At 33.9% G+C, this 16,669-nt stretch overlaps 3 protein-coding genes across 4 annotated transcripts; 1 reads left to right on the plus strand and 2 right to left on the minus strand.

Moving 5' to 3' along the window:
• Nucleotides 1-3,611, plus strand: LOC110879508 (lysophospholipid acyltransferase LPEAT1). Of its 2 annotated transcripts, XM_035977852.1 has the most exons (9): nt 1-646; nt 1,121-1,240; nt 1,342-1,379; nt 1,563-1,627; nt 1,782-1,850; nt 1,934-2,067; nt 2,152-2,292; nt 2,940-3,003; nt 3,152-3,611. In XM_035977852.1, the coding sequence occupies exons 1-9, from the start codon at nt 125-127 to the stop codon at nt 3,169-3,171; spliced, it is 1,173 nt and encodes a 390-aa protein (XP_035833745.1). In that variant the 5' UTR covers nt 1-124; the 3' UTR covers nt 3,172-3,611. The 2 variants fall into 2 exon arrangements, with proteins under 2 accessions (XP_035833745.1, XP_021983670.1); XM_022127978.2 differs by lacking the exon at nt 3,152-3,611 and having other exon boundaries at nt 2,940-3,102.
• A 190-nt stretch (nt 3,612-3,801) lies between these two features.
• Nucleotides 3,802-5,928, minus strand: LOC110879509 (deSI-like protein At4g17486). The gene is made up of 4 exons (XM_022127979.2): nt 5,706-5,928; nt 4,623-4,844; nt 4,245-4,532; nt 3,802-4,153 (listed from the first exon to the last, which is right to left on the minus strand). The coding sequence occupies exons 2-4, from the start codon at nt 4,813-4,815 to the stop codon at nt 3,918-3,920; spliced, it is 717 nt and encodes a 238-aa protein (XP_021983671.1). The 5' UTR covers nt 4,816-4,844; nt 5,706-5,928; the 3' UTR covers nt 3,802-3,917.
• A 5,267-nt stretch (nt 5,929-11,195) lies between these two features.
• LOC110879510 (J domain-containing protein required for chloroplast accumulation response 1) lies at nt 11,196-14,765 on the minus strand. Its single transcript, XM_022127980.2, has 9 exons — nt 14,178-14,765; nt 13,271-13,806; nt 12,661-13,175; nt 12,478-12,583; nt 12,322-12,389; nt 12,186-12,251; nt 12,016-12,093; nt 11,768-11,944; nt 11,196-11,499 (listed from the first exon to the last, which is right to left on the minus strand). The coding sequence occupies exons 1-9, from the start codon at nt 14,516-14,518 to the stop codon at nt 11,458-11,460; spliced, it is 1,929 nt and encodes a 642-aa protein (XP_021983672.1). The 5' UTR covers nt 14,519-14,765; the 3' UTR covers nt 11,196-11,457.
• Between the last annotated feature and the right edge of the window lie 1,904 nt (nt 14,766-16,669).

A 16,669-nucleotide genomic window follows, 5' to 3' on the forward strand; every position in this document is an offset into this window, starting at 1 on the left:
TGCTTCACGCTACCCGGATCCATCAATCAATCATCCGAAATCATCTTTCAGTTACCAAACCACTCTTCTCTCACACACATTTCATCAAACACAAACAAACAAACCTAAATCCAACATCCTCAACATGAACATGGATTCAGACCTCAAAGACATGTCGAAAGAACCCCTGTCCCCACGTCGCGACACCAACCTTGAAGATCACCCCGCAACAAAAGACCAACCCTCTACATCCACATCCGACGTGGCCTCCACATCCCACTCAGACTCAAACAACATTCAAGAACTTGAACAGAAATACGCTGCATTTGTCCGACATGACATGTACGGGACAATGGGACGTGGTCCGTTACCTTGGACCCAGAAGATCATAACCGGTTTTGCACTCATCACGCTTTTTCCTTTGCGCTTGGTCTTAGCCACATTAGTGGTGGTGCTCTATTACTTGATTTGTAAGGCGTGTACCCTGTTTGCGGTCCCGAAACGGGAGGACGAACAGGAGGATTATGCGCATATAGGTGGCTGGAGGAGGAAGGTTATTTTTTGGTTTGGTAGAGTGCTTGGAAGGGCCTTGCTTTTTGTTTTTGGGTTTTATTGGATTAACGAGACTTATAGGAATCCGGATATTGATAGCAAGTTTGATCATGAGGTACTTTTTTCAAAAAAAAAACTTATTGGTATGAAAGTAGGAGTTGTAAGTTACAATTTTTGGAACAAAAAGTGTAAAAAAATTGGTCATATGGGTCGTTTGAGGCAAATGATGTATTTGACTGACACCAAATGACTGATGTGACCACTAACAAAGTGAGACGGTTTGTATGACCATTTTTGCCATGTTAGACACTGACACAAAAATGACTGACATGACTACTGATAAAGTCATACAATTTGCCTGTATGTATGATGTGGTGGACTGACACAAAAATGACTAACATGACACTGACGACGTCATACCGTATGAACATTGTTGCTTTGTCATGCAACGCATATGATGACGTCACCTAGTGTATCTATATCTAAAATTAACTTATTGGTGTGAAATTATGTTTTTTTATTATGTTGATAAGCTCATTCTTTACATAGATATGTAATAATAATACCTGGGGTTCTTATTAATGATCAGTTGGAAGTGACTGAGAAATCTGAGGAAAGTGATAGACCTGGTGCAATTATATCAAATCATGTTTCACATTTGGATATATTATACCATATGTCTTCTTCATTCCCTAGCTTTGTTGCCAAGGTTTGTCTATTTATTTATTTGTACCAAGAACATTTGATGTTATATATATATATGTATGTTGGTGATATGACTGACATGCTGTATTTTATGCTATGCTGAAGAGATCAGTGGGCAAACTTCCTCTTGTTGGCCTTATCAGGTTAGTTTAACCTACAAAATACGCTTAATTGGTTCTTGTTAAGGATGTGCGATTTCTATATGAAAGTAGACATTTTCTATTTAATAAGTTCTTGTTCCATTCCTTTTAACGTCATCTTTTATCTCTTTAGTTTTCAATCATTTCTTTCGTTATTGCACTGCATTTACATTTTGTGTTTTCCAGCAAGTGCCTCGGGTGTATATATGTTCAGCGGGAGTCAAAATCAGCAGATTTCAAGGGTGTTTCAGGTATGTATGTGTGCACTTGTATGGCAATATTGGCTGATTGTATTCATGTATATGCTATTATGGAACGTTCTTTACTTTTTTTCTTTTCTTCATGATTTAATAAAACGCATATTTCTTTAGTATTCCCGTAGCGTTTTGAATTTGTTGCTTGCAGGTGTCGTGAATGATAGAATTAACGAATCTCGCCAGGATAAGTCAGCGCCCATGGTGATGCTATTTCCAGGTTATCATCTTGCTTAGGCACTTATAAACTTGTTATCGTCTATTTTCAGATGTGTAAATTTGCTTTCTATCGTCTTTATACAGAAGGGACAACTACGAATGGAGATTATATACTTCCATTTAAAACCGGTGCATTTTTGTCAAAAGCTCCCGTGCTTCCTGTTATCTTGAGATATCCATATAAGAGATTTAGCCCAGCATGGGATACTATATCTGGAGTGAGTGTAATTAAAAAGACGATATATGATGTTATTCTTGTGTAATTAATATGTACCTTAGGTTAACTTCTATTCCACTTGCAGAGACGTCACGTGATCTTGTTGCTGTGTCAATTTGTAAATAATATAACAGTAGTGAGGTTACCGCTTTATCACCCTTCGCAAGAAGAAAAAGAAAATCCAAAACTTTATGCAGAAAATGTGCGGAGATTGATGGCTCGCGAGGTATGCTTTTGTGTGTGTTAACCACTGTAAATCTCCTTCATACAAAGTAAGGCCTATTTACCAACTTTTTAATTAAATTACTTGTGAAACTTGGTAAACCTTTTGTAGTTACCTAATTGTCTGAAAAGTATGGAAAAATCAGTAGAAAATTCATAATATTTGTTTAAACTTTTGTTTTTAGAACTATGTAAACAGTTCTGTTTGAAGGATCAGGCCACAGAATGTCAGCAAAAACCGGTTTGAGTCTGTTGGTTTGGGGTTGATTATTATTGTGATAATAATTATAATAATTACAATGATAGTTATTGATTATTTTCACTATAAATAAAACATTTAACCATTCATTTCTAGAAACATCATTTAATCATGTTCATATCATCATATGTGATCCTACTAAGATTGATTCAGTTAAATACATTTTTGTGATGGATGTATGAGAATTTTCCAAATCTCTAATCACCACAATAGTGAGAAACTTCTTTGAAAATAAATTGTACAATATGACTTGGTAAGTTTATAATAAAGTACAAAAAATATATAAAAAAAGGATAAGCGATCAAAGTAAATGCAACCCATTTACTACATACGAATTACTGTATTTGGGAAAAAAAAAAAAAAACTGATGTCTTATTTGGTGATATGTGCAGGGGGACCTAAAGATGTCCGATATTGGGTTGCCAGAAAAACGAGTGTATCATGCAGCCGTCCATGGTACGCCTACTGTTTTGCATCAGAAAGCCGATTGATATGTTTTAAACGACCAGAATATTTGCTGCTTTATTAATGAACACATTTTGAAACTATATCATCATTCCCTTCATCATCATCATCATGAACCTAAAGTCTTGTGTTTATGCAGGATTGTTTGCTCAAAGATAAACTCAGAAACATCATGTTACATGTATACCCATTCGTTATTCTTTTGGACGGAAAGCAAGAGAGAAAAAGGGAAAATAAGATGGTTTTTTATTCTTTGTTGTATCGAAGCAGAGACCCGAGATTTATGGAAATGGTGCATTGTTGAACATGATATCCCACTTCTGCTTCTTGAACCGGAGTTGGTTTTCTGACATGAACAATATTGTCAGTAGATAACTTGCTAGGATTAGTTTGCATTAATTTAGAATCTTGTTAGGCTTTTGTTCTGTAGCTTTTAAATAACAATGGCATTTTGTAACAAGTTTCTGCCAATGCTTTGTCTTCATCTTTGGTCTTTTACTATTGTTTTCTGAGAGGGTTGCATCTATTGCTAAAAGATTGTTGGATGTTGCATGTAGAGCTTTCATAAACCAGTGAAACTGATCGAATCGTAAAATATATTGGCCAGTTCTACTGTTTTAGGATTTATATAGTTTGACCCACAGTATACGGTTTGAAAAAATGGATTTAACGGTTCAGCTAATGGTTCAAGTTTTGGGATCTGCCGTGTATATATCGAATATTCAAGAGAATAAGAAAATCTTATTCCCTCCTAGTTTTTGTTGTCTTCCGTTTGTCATTTAGAATATATAGCGATAAATTTGAAACTTTTTGAAGATATACGAATAATGTTAATAGAATACAAATCACTTTTCCGTGCTAACAAACAAGGTTTAAGTAACCAAACGCTTCCATTATTTTACATTTTAGCTGTTTAGCACCGCGGTTCTGGATCGCCTCAACTCCCACGGCCGTAAGCATCCCTTTAACGGAGACTGTAGAAGCAAAGAAGAAACCGACAATTGTCTCTGCCTCGAAGACAAGAAACTAAAACTGTTACTTCTAAGCTTTTGCTTCTCGTTTTCATACGGTATAAAACTAGGATCATGTTGCACAGCTGACACTCTAAGTGCTTCCGGTAAAACACAGCTAAATATCGAACCTATACGTACATACATACATATATAAACCAACAGTCAGATAAATACTCCTATTTCCATTGCTTATTGTTAAACCTATGCAAGAAATGTTACCGAGTTTAGCAAGTCGATTAACCCATCCTGGGATTCGCTTCCCTGTTAAACGATAACAAATGTCGTTGCAGAAATGGTTGCAGTTTTTTACAATGAGGTGATACGTGTCGCCATGGTAGTTAGCAGCATGAAGCTCCATGAACTCCCGGACTTGGACCGGGTCAAGACATGTAGTCCCGATTAGTATCGACCTCCTAAATTTGAACCCGGGGCATTGGCGAGGTTCGACCTCAAAGACACCGCTGCTCGGGTAGTCATGTGCTCCAAATGCATATTCTACACCATGAACTGTCACATAAAAGTATAACTGTTTAGTTATTTAAATTGTTATACATATATTTGAACAAAAAAAATAAAAAAAAAAGAAGTTAATGTTACCTTGGACACCAGAATGAAAGATGCCAACACCGGCCCAATAAGCATAGTCGTTCATAGGTGTTAAGTCATAGACGTTGAGATAAACCGGTGAATTTCCTGGCCCATATCCAGGTTTAACTTTTGGAAATAAACAAAAACAAGCACTTGATTTTCCTTTGAAATGAAATGGGCCCTTCTTTGTTTCGGATTTCATAATGTTAAAGTCTGTTACCAAAAGTCATCCTATAAATGTAGAAAAATATCAAATATCAATTACACAACTGATTCAAAAATCAAAATACCTAAAACTGAAATTTATCCCGCCATAACTATAAAAACAGAAAATTAGTTTAGAAAAAAAAAACAAATATTAGTACTGTTTTTAATTTTCCGTTGGTTTTAACTTTTAACTGAAAACAAAATAATTTTGATGATGGCTGTTTGACAAGAAAGGTGTTGCCGACTTTAATCCATAATTCACATGCAGTGTCTACACATGTCCACAAATAAAGACCAAATTAATAATTATTACCATTATATTATATAATATAATAATATTCAAACATATACAGGTAGGTAAGTTAATATTATAGAACAGAATATCCAGTGTGCAACAAGCTGGTGATGACAAATAATATCATACCTAATGAATGTTTTTACATAAAATAATTTCAAGTTAAAATTAAGATAAAACAGATTCTGAATTCATGTTTAGCAAACTCCAAATGGATAAAAACAAATCAAACTACTCACCTAACAAACTTGTTAAATACAGCTATAACAGAAATAACCGATAATCATCTCGAAAACTGTTTCGACGAACAAATCTAACTCCTAATTTCTGAATTTAAGGTTTAGAACTTTACGATTGAGACGAATTGACCGTCAGAAAACCTAAATTAGCTGAGATCTATAAAGTTTACGGTTAAATTAAGATGTAACATCAATTAGAATGAAATTAACAGCGGAATTGGAGAAGCTAGATCGATGAAGATCCTGCAACTCACAAGTCTAATCCATGAACGAACTACTAATAGCTGTAATTGTAACAAAAATTCAGTAATTAAGAAGCTAACACATAGTTGAAGAAAAAGTGGAACTTACAGAGCAAATTAGAGCGGCAATTGAATATCGGTGGTGGCGATTGTTGAGGTGAGAGGTTTGCAGCAGCAAATGAAGAGAAAGAAAGAAAGAAATGTTAGAGACAAGTGGGCGAGTGTGTGTGTGTGTGTGGGATACAGAGAGAAGAAGGAAGGAAGGACAGGCTAGGCTACCCTCTCATCGACCATGGAAAACGGACGCTTGGAGGCTGGTCCACTATATACATTGTTTTCATGTTTCTTTTGTAAATTTGTTTTTATAGCACCAATGGTCTTGAAAATGTGAAATATCTCTTCCACATAAATTTGTAAACCATCTCTTTCATTTAGTTTAGGTAAATTATCTAACTTTATCTCTACAGGGGTGATTTTTCACCAACTATTTTTATATATAGAATCCAATTTTATGTTTTTTTTTAAATTAATTTAATGATGAAAGAAGGTGTTAGTTAAAAATTCTGTTTATTTTTAAATTGATTGGGTTTTTATGGTGTAACAGTAGGTTGAAAGCTAAGTCCTTATCTTGGTTTGAGTGGTGTAACTTTGTAATTATGTAGTGTTCTTGTTTGACCGTCATGTTTCGTGGGTTGGTGTTTTCTATTGAAGTTTACTTTAAAAAAAAAAAATGAATGATTTTTATTTTAAATTGATGTCGTGTATGATAAGATATTTGTAGTTAATGGAAGATCATTCTTTTAATTTTTCTTTACATAACTTGTCACGTCATCAAATATGGATGTAGTGTATATTTAAGGTAGGGATGAGATTGGTATAGTACCCGTACCTATACCCGTACCAGTACCGAAAATACCGGTACCGAATTTGAACAAAACTAGGTACCAAATACCGTACCAAATATATAGGTACGGTACGGGTATGAGTACGGGTACTGGTACGGGTATTTTCGGTACAGTACCCGCTTGGTACCATTTTGTTTTTATTTACTTTTTGAGCATTTGTACAAGTACTAAATAGGTAAAACTGACATGAGTACCAATATAGTACAAGTACCAAATAGGTAAAATTGGTACGAGTACCAATACGATACGAGTACCATATAGGTAAAATCAATACGAGTACACTATAAATACCATAATATGAAATAAAACATAATACAAAAAAACTTTTAAAGGTATACGTAGAATTTGGTACTAGTACCCGTTTTTACCCGTACCCGTACCCGTACCAATACCGAAAGTACCGAATACCAAAACCAATAAAACTGGGTACCGATACATGTACCAAATACCTAAAATCGGTACGGGTACAGGTACGGGTACGGTACGGGTACGAGTACGGGTATTTGGGAAAAAAAGCCCATCCCTAATTTAAGGGAGCTAGAAAAAAAATTGAAGGGTAACGCACAGGCTAAATGCGTTTTCTATCAAGGGTAGCTAATATATAAAACAAAGAAAAAAATAGAATTTGCATTAAAAATGTATTTCGTTAAGAAAGTTGAGAGGTAGCAGAGATTCCCCCTCTTAATATGCTACATCCTCTCCTACCCAACCTTCTCCTAAATTCATAGCCTATCTACAACTCATCGACGATACGCTCTTTCTCCACAACCATGAGATAAATATGTGGCAAGTTGCCAAGTTTAATATGTTTTGATGCAGTTGCACTTTTTCTTATTTATTCCTTTGAAAATCTAAGTTGAAAACCCGTAAACCCAAATTACAGGTTGTTTTATTTGAATTATTAAATAAACAATAAACATTTTGTTTGGTAGAATTAAAATATATTTTTTTATATTTATTTGTTGGTAGCCCTTATTTGAAGTTGGTGAAACTAATTAGTTTTATTAAGCTGTCCTATAGCATCAAAAGAGAGCTATGCATGTCCGAAATTGAAGTTATAATATATTACTTTAGATGAGATGATGATAACCGTTTTGTAAAATACTTATAAACAACTTAAATATCTTTTTATCATTAAACTATGTTATGTAGTAGTCGGTAGTACACACAAATATTTTCAACAAAACAAATTTACCCGGGTGAAAAATCTATAATAATATGCTTCCAATTGAACTTAGGGGTTGTTTGTTCAGCTCTTAATAGGCTTTTAATAGTTTTCGACTGTTTGTTTTGCGAGCAGATATCTAAATAGTTCAGACATTTGTCTCTTAATGGTTAAACATTATACTGACTCTTAATAGTTCAGGCATTTTACTGGTTCAAGATTTAATGGTTCAGACCTCTTACTAGTTGGTCAGAGGTCATTCTCTTCTCTACCGGCTACTAATATTTTTCTTAAAAATCGGATAAAAAAAAAAAAAAAAAAAAAACTTGGTAGTAGGGTATCATTCTTTTCTCTCCCAACTTCTATATTTTTCTTTAAAGGAAGCTCAAATTGTATAAAAAAATTCAGAAAATTATAGTGAGTGGGTCACCGTACCCTTTTAACCCTTGTTCCGCCTCTAATGGAGGATCCCGATTTTGAAACTTTGAAATTGGGTAATAGAGTAGTCACATACAAGGCTTCAACTATTTGAAAGTAAAAGTGGAAGTGTGTGTGTGAAGTAGAGTTAAAATGTTTCCTCACAAGGATATATTTGTCCTTTACACTTTTGACCCTCTTCATGATCACTTTGGTCAGAAACAAATAATACGAGTATCTGTTCGAAATTAAACAAACAAGTTGTTAGATCATCTACAAAGAGCACTTGAGTAGTGTGACAGGAGTTGGGATTTTTCAAAAAAAAAATTTGAAAGGTGTGAATAATTCGCGAATATTGAGAGATCTAGCATACGTTGTCTGCGCTAGAGAGCCTTCTCGCACAATAGATCCCAAATTTAAACCCCTGAATGAGAAACCTCTATCACCAAGACTCGAACTTAAGACTTAGAGGGGAAAACTCACCCGAACCCACCATATGTGAAACTTAAATACTCATGGCCACCACTAGAGCACTAATGATGATTGGGATTTTTTTTTTTAATTTAAACACTATTTTAGATGCTAGGATTCTTACCAACTTAACGTATAATTTTTGAGTTGGTTGGGTTTTTATCACTAAAGTTCAATAAGAACAATTAGAATCACTAAAGTTTTACAGCTGGTTTCATGTTTTAATTAAGAATCAAGTTTTACGGCTAGTTTCATGTTTTAATAAAGATTTACTCCAATAGTTTACTATGTTTTTTCCATTTTGTTTTATGGTCTTAACTCTATCCATAATGTTTGTTAACTAGAACGGCATTATGGTAATTTTTAAAATAAAAGTAAGGGCATTTTGGTAATTCACTTGTAAAGATATTTATATGATTAATATATGTTCTTAATTAATATATTAATAAATAATAAATAACAATACACACATCGTGTATAAACACTTGTCTGCACATTCTACTCCCAAACCCTAGAACCCAAATTCACTGTAGCCACCAACATACATCACCACCACATCCTTCCACCACCATCTCAAGTCGGTGCACCCAAATACAGATGTCGCTGCCGCTGTTTACAAACCAAGGGAATTTTTTTAATTTACATTTTCATCGTGTTTATGTCTAATAGATCTTGTACACAAAAATACTTGCAAAACATGTTAGCTAAGCTAATACATACATATATTAGTTTTGAAAGAGTCGTTATACAAGTTAGAGGATTTAAATGACCATTTTGCCTAATGTGTGCTAGGGATTTAATTAAGTTAACTAAGAAAACTAACTGGGTTTGTCATGGCCGGCTCTGGGCCCGGCAAACCCGTGCGGACGCCCGAGGCCCAAAATTTCAAAGGGTCCGAAAAGTCTTTATAAGCTTGTATATATTTATTAAATTATATATTTAGTATATTTATCCGTTCATTATGAAAACAATATTAGTGGTGTAGTGACAAAAAGCATCTCAAAATAATGTGAAGGTCTCAAGTCCGAGTCTTTCCTCCATCACTAAGTTTTATTTTTGTAATTCATTTACCCTTGACCATAATTTTGGGCCCAATTCTTTTCGTCGCCCGAGGCCTAAATTTTTGAAGAGTTTTCGGGGACGGCTCTGGGGTTTGTGGTAAAGGACGTGCAATACAATAAAAAATAAATGTAAAGACATGCACTGAAACTTTTGAACATAAAGGATGTGCAATGCAATTTTATATAAACAAATAAACGTAAAGGACGTGTACTGTCTTTTTTTTTTTTTAAATACAAGTATTAGTAAAATGTGAACTTTGAATTTAACGTTTTGTTTCGAAGAGGATACCTAGTAAGGTGTTTTCGTGGCCCCCTATCCTATATGGTTGTAAGTAGACTATAAGGCATTCTCATAAGAAAAAAAAATCGATATGATTACCTACGCATAAATTCATGAAAAAAAAATCATATCTATTAATTTTAAAAAAAAAAAAAATTCGACGATACTGTCTGATGTAAATTTCTTTTGTGGTGTCGACATTTTGTTGGGCATATTTCAGTTGTTATAACAAGTGTCCTTGTCAAATCAAACCGAATCAATACCAACCAAAACTTCGCTGCTTAGCACGAATACTTTTAGCAGTTAAGACATATATCAAACTATCAAGTCCATCAAGTGCTTACTCTTTGATTTTAGTGATCAAACTATGACTATTATTTCAAACTATCAAGGCCATCAAGTGCTTACTCGTTGATTTTAGTGATCAAACTATGACTATGATGAAAAAATGGCACATAATAAATATACATTTTATGCTAACCTCGTTTAGTTTTGGGCTCTATTGTTAGTTTAGGCTCTATTTATAAAGCTCTAGGCTAGATTAAGTCTCGACTCATTTATTATATATTTGATTTGAATAAATTTATAATTATAATTAACTTTAGTATATACCGTAATATATATTATGTAGTTATTTTTATCGTAATTTTATATAGAATAAATATTATGTGAACATATATAATACACTAATAAATTATATAGGATAAATATTATGTGAATATATATAATATACTAATAAATATTGTTAAAATAATGGGTTCGTTTAGGCTAGCAAAGCCTGCTTGGGCTCGTTTATAAGGCTAAACTTGTAAAAACATTGGGTATAACAAATTAATGATGATAACAAATTATGAAAAACTGTTAGAGCATATCAATCTAAAGAAACTCATTGAAACAAATCAAATCGCTATTTAAGTTGATATATATTCGTAATAATAAATTAATAATAACAAAAATCATGGTAACAATTAACCGATTCAAAGAGTCATAATTATCAACGTTAACATACCAAAAGTATAATTATTCATTCTGAGAAAAGTTACACAATTATTAAAATGGGCATTATTATTTAGTTATTGTTACATTAATGAACTATGGATGCTCAAATGATGACATCCAATATGTAAAAATAACTGTCTTGTGTTTCATATATTACATTAATGAACTATGGATGCTCAAATGATAACATCCAATATGTAAAAATAACTGTCTTGTGTTTCATATATTACAAAAAGATACTGCTACAATCATGCCCCTAGAAATGTTAACATTTCTCATGATGCCAATAGGGAAATAGCTCTAGTTTGAAAAACTTTATTTATAATCGCCAAAAAAGAATTGTTTCTTTTCATACCCATGTACTAATATTATTACACAATATACAACTTACAATGCATACATCTCTAAATGTATATAGAAAAACAAAAATAAAAAGTGTGGTATATAACTGGTTTTGTGTTGAAAATTGAAAAGGTAAGTCCTTTATGCAGAGTGATGCTTACAATTCAAACATTGTCTGTCTTGTGTGGTGGTGGGGGCAATCATAATGTGTCATATAATGGTCAAAGAAGTGTACCAAGTGTATTAAAATGATCCCACGCTTCCTGTACCACAACACACATAATCAAAATAATTATTTTTTAGTATAATATAGTCTAAAAGTATTTTTTATAAAACAATATGTTACATTTTATTTCCATTCTTTTTACGTGTTTGTATATTTCAAGACATTATGATTTGTTTACGTGTTGTTTAACGACTAGAGAGATATAATTTGATCTGTCGTGCTTATGACATCATAAAATGTTATTTTTATGTGAGAATCATATTGTATTTTCGTTATTGAAACATAATTGATTAGAGCAAAAGTACCTGGAGTATATCGAAGACCTTCTCGGCTATGTATTTTTTATTTGAATCGGCGCCTTTTTGTTGCAACTTATCAGGGTGCAAACATAACATAGCTCGATTATAAGCTTTTTTCACTGCATTTGCTTCTATTATATCAACAAGTGCAACCGGTTTCCATCCACTCTCAGCCCAAAGTACCTGTGCCAACACAACATATGAGGTTTGACCCAAAAATCTGACACGAAACAAGATGATGTGGTTGGGCTTACGAGTTGTAAAGTGGAGAGCAGTGAGCGAATGTTTCCTTTTCTTCCACTTGACCACGTATGGATCTTTGAATCCAAAGCCTATGAAAATCTATATCAGACCAACGGGCCATATACTAATACAATATACACAATTATGAGATGACTATAAATGATCATAATATGTATTTTACCATAATGGCCTCAGATTCTTCTTGAGTTTTTGAAGTTTTGTCATCCACAGTAGTCAATTCTTGAACCTGTGTCAAGTGCTCATTTAATAAAATAAAATGTGTGATACGAATTACAAAATGATAAGAAACTGAATACCTGGAAGTTATCCAAAGTGGGATCGTCTATATTTACAGCACTAGTCTTGGAACCATTAGGAACTGATTCTGTAATACATAAACAACATATATCATAAGCCAATATTAAGCTATAAAAACAGCTTATTCTTGTGATCTTGTCGATTAATTAACTAACCAGACGATGGTGTGGTATCCTGCTGAAAGTTAATATCCTCGAGTTTTCTAATTGGACGATTCTGTGAAAATTTCTGCTTGTTGGACCTCCCAGTTTCTTCTTTCGCCTTAGATACAAAAAGATGTAAAACTTTACGACACATACGTGTAATGATATGAAGTAAAAGAATAGATATACAGTTACCATAAATGAAGCATCTGGCATCTTATTTTCATTTTCTGCAGGCATTTTAACATTCATTGGTGTCATGTTTGAAGCATCTGGAGCCTTTTTCACATTTTCTGCAGGTGTTTTAGCATCCAATGGTATTGTGCGTGAAGCATCTGGGGATATTTTCACCTTTTCTGCAGGCAAACCACTAGCCAATTTTGTTGTTTTTGAAGCATCTGTTTTGGTTTTTGCATTTGTATCCAGATTTGAAGTTGTATCATTGACTTCTTCCTGAGTTGTGTTCTTTTTACCACCGGTTTTCCATCTAGAGCTCACGTTTGTTTTGGTCTTTGGAGGACTTTCTTGATTAGACATCTTGAAGAAATCTTTGACCATACCTTTGACTCGGTTTTTAGGTGATCCAGCACCAGGCTTATTCGATTCGGCTTTTTTACTGGAACTTGTCTTTTTCGCATCGGGTTTTTTCTTACCACTCGTTGTCTGCATTTTTTCTTTAGTTTCAGCCTCTTTACCAGCATCTTCATAGCCTGAACCAACAAAAATAATAAAGAAAAACAGCTTACAGATGTTATAATTTTCATCATAATATAATGATATCCACCACCATGAAAACACAATTTACCTTTTCTTTCTAGCTCATCATGTAATAACGAACTTGGAGCCACGACCTCTTGCACATTCTCTTCTTGTTTGACCGCTAAAGTTTCTTTCTCCATCACTTTCACATCTTCTTTCTTAGCAGACAAATCCTCATTCGCAAATCCAGATTCCTGCATGTTATCCATCGATAGCGCGCTAACTTTACTACTTCCTTTCAAAATAGGACGGTTGCCCCCACGAAGAGACATGAGTAATGGTACCCCTACACTAGGCCATTTGTGTATAGAAAAGTGAAATTCATTGCTTGGAGATTTTGTTCCTGTTGTTTTTGCCTTTGACGTGTCGTCAACTTCACTTCCTGTAGATCGTGTTGAGTGTAGCGACTCCTTAGCATTGGACGCTTCACGCGATAACAACGTTCGTCCAGGCGATTGACCGGAATTATTCCTAAATTTTTGTGTTGCGATGCTTGAAAATCTAGAGAGAGTAGTGCTCGGCGTATGCACATTTGAACCAAACACAGGAACGCCTGCATCCTCTGTCATCTTCGGAGGCAGACTGAGAGCATAGAATAACGAAAACCACATAAGGTATTTCGTATCATTAACTATTAATCAACGATATGGTACCGATACAATGATGATACAACGAGAATAATTACAAAGGAAATCTAATCTAATCAAATCATATTTCCTAACTATCGTTTTAATAATTACAATAAACCCTAACGCTCAGATATAAGCTAGAGCAGATTAAAACATCCAGAATTCTTCAGTTAATAAGAAGCAAAAATTAGGGGAAATTGCAATGTCATCATCTATTATAACAGCCTAATCAGAACCAAGCCCTAATTTCATCCAACATGTGTACTTAACAACCTCTAAACTCACAATTCAGATAATCAATGCACAGAATTCAACAAACAGAACCTGAAATCAGAGGGAACTGAAGTAGCAAACGGCTCGCGAACCGACTCATCACTCCTCCTAAAAATATCATCATAAAAATCATCACTCGTACGCGTTCTCTGGGAGCTATACGACTCGCCGAACACCGGAGAGCTAGACGATTCCTCCTCCGACTTAACCCTACCACTTCCAAAACTGTATCTAGTCCTCGTCGGAGGTCCGCCGAAGACGTCATCGAAATCAACGTCGTCGTTGTCGGAGTTTCTGACAGACGAACTGCTGGCTTTGTTGAGGTTTTCGAACGATCTGTGAGTGAGACTGTACCGGAGAGATAGATTCGCCGGCCGGCTAACTTTCTCCATTACTAGCTAGTAAAGTTGAGTGAAGAATAACAGAATAACGATGGCATCTCGTGTATGAGTGGATGATGAAATTCGGGTGGGGGAAAGTGACAAAAAACAAAGGAATGTGGGGTAAGAATGGAAGCCACAAGATTGTTAAGACGGGCGGGGGACCAGCTGGATGATAAGGGGGGATGAAATGAAATGATACCGGCCGGTTTTATTTTGTATGAAGAATATTTTTTGTTGGCGCCAATTGCTTGCCACAAGTATAAGCCGGGAGACAAATTTTGTAGAATAAATAATCTTGAGGTTGAGGTTAACTCAAATTTTAACTAAATTTATTTTATTTGTGATGTGTTGTCTACATCATATTTGTTGAAGGCGCACTCAAGGTGTAAAGTGTGAGTCTTGGGGCTCGGTGTGAGGCGCTTAAGAAGAGAGAGATTTTTAAAGTAAGACGTATAATATTAAAAATACAATTTTAGGGGTTTTAGACTTGTTTTAGGCTTCTTTAGGGCTAGTTCAACTTGTTTAGGGTTGGTATAATTGTTTTGGACCTGTTCGAGCAATTTTTGGCGGTTTTTAATTGGAACTTGCCTTGAAATGTGCGCCTGAGGGCCTGAAAGTGGGTATTTGAAGCGAAGCGTGAAGGCTGTGCTGGGCTGAAAAGTGGGCCTAGACGCGCACTAGGGTGAGCCTTGACAACATAGCTCTACATTTACATTATTGTATAATGTATTGATTGGTTTTTAAGTAAGATAAGATTACAACAGGTATGAGTTCGGCCCTTTATTAATGTTTGATCGGGACATAACTAATTATAGAATTGATACTTATCTAATTCAGTTTCGGTATTATCTAATGCAAATAAAAGAAGTGTTAATAGAGACTGTATTCTAGACATTTTAGTTCAAACTTCAAAGTAGTCAATAACTAAAATCAGATTGAGTTACAATGGATATTTCCTTGGATGGTTTGTACAAAACAATAACCTTAGTATATCAATCATAAGTTTCACTGTTTCATAAGTATTTTACTATTTTACATCAACTTAAAGGAGTTAAATATACATTATTTAAAATGTCAGATCAACTATTAAACGTGTGTGTTTTTGTTTGATTCAATAATTATTAAGATAAAAGGTGACTTGTTTTGGAGGGTTTTTTTTTTCGTAATGGTGTTTATGGAAAAAAATATTTACCAAAATGATCTTGTTAGAAAATTATTTATCAAAATAGTGTTTTTAACAATCTATTTGTTTCTCACTCCTAATATTATTGGATAAAACTAATGAATTAAATAACTAATGATTTAATCATGATATTGTGTCTCTCACCACTTAATTTTTTTAAGAAACTTAAAAAAGAAAGCTATTTTTTATAAAACCTACTATAAAAAAATACGCGTGTTATATAAATTATACCCTCCTAATATGTATTTAATAAAAAAAACTGAAAAAGTCACTCAAATCTATATACGGTCATTGTTATAATTTTTTGACATGTTTTTTTAATATAAATCACACATTATTGTTTGTATTTTTTTTCTTAAATGATAACTGGCTACATTAGTTTATGATGTTTTGAACACTTTGAAAATGGACTTTTTAATTATTTGATATCTTATTATACTAACTTAAAATATGATATATTAAAAAAACATATAAAAATATTCTAATAGTTCAGATCTTTTTTAGTAACCCATTTCGTTGGTAACTTATTTTTATCTAATGAGTAAATTACGTTTTTGGCCCCTGTGGTTATATCAGTTTTACTATATTGGCCCAAAATAAGAATTTTTAACAGATCTGCCCCTATGGTCCCTATATCTAACCATTTTGGCCCCTGAGTCTAATTAAACCCATTAACCTAGTTAATTATTTGTCACATGTAACTCACATGATGGGCATATTTGTAAATTCACCTCCCACACATATTAAATTATCTTTAATATATATTAAAAATATCTTTAATTATTGTTTTTTATTTGTTCAAGAGGAGCCAACAGGGGATTATTGTTTAGGAGATACACATGTAACTCATCTTCTTCTCTCTCACAAAATAAACCCACTCATCTTCTTCTCTCTACTCTATCTTCTTCCACCACCGCCACCAACCACCATCATATCCCCCACCAACCGCCACCGCCACAACCCCTCACACGCCACCA

The sequence above is a fragment of the Helianthus annuus genome, chromosome 9, assembly GCF_002127325.2.
Source record: "Helianthus annuus cultivar XRQ/B chromosome 9, HanXRQr2.0-SUNRISE, whole genome shotgun sequence".
NCBI classification, from domain to species: domain Eukaryota; kingdom Viridiplantae; phylum Streptophyta; class Magnoliopsida; order Asterales; family Asteraceae; genus Helianthus; species Helianthus annuus.

Excerpts from the sequence above, each read along its gene's own strand:
- LOC110879508 (XM_022127978.2), top strand. The coding sequence starts at position 125 with ATGAACATGGATTCAGACCTCAAAGACATGTCGAAAGAACCCCTGTCC. Across the intron at positions 1,380-1,562 it reads CCTCTTGTTGGCCTTATCAG|CAAGTGCCTCGGGTGTATAT; the intron begins GTTAGTTTAACC and ends TGTGTTTTCCAG. Across the intron at positions 1,628-1,781 it reads AGATTTCAAGGGTGTTTCAG|GTGTCGTGAATGATAGAATT; the intron begins GTATGTATGTGT and ends TGTTGCTTGCAG.
- LOC110879509 (XM_022127979.2), bottom strand. The coding sequence starts at position 4,815 with ATGAAATCCGAAACAAAGAAGGGCCCATTTCATTTCAAAGGAAAATCA. Across the intron at positions 4,533-4,622 it reads CTTTCATTCTGGTGTCCAAG|TTCATGGTGTAGAATATGCA; the intron begins GTAACATTAACT and ends TTTATGTGACAG. Across the intron at positions 4,154-4,244 it reads TAATCGACTTGCTAAACTCG|GTTCGATATTTAGCTGTGTT; the intron begins GTAACATTTCTT and ends ATGTACGTATAG.
- LOC110879510 (XM_022127980.2), bottom strand. The coding sequence starts at position 14,518 with ATGGAGAAAGTTAGCCGGCCGGCGAATCTATCTCTCCGGTACAGTCTC. Across the intron at positions 13,807-14,177 it reads TCAGTTCCCTCTGATTTCAG|TCTGCCTCCGAAGATGACAG; the intron begins GTTCTGTTTGTT and ends CTATGCTCTCAG. Across the intron at positions 12,584-12,660 it reads TGCCAGATGCTTCATTTATG|GCGAAAGAAGAAACTGGGAG; the intron begins GTAACTGTATAT and ends TTTGTATCTAAG.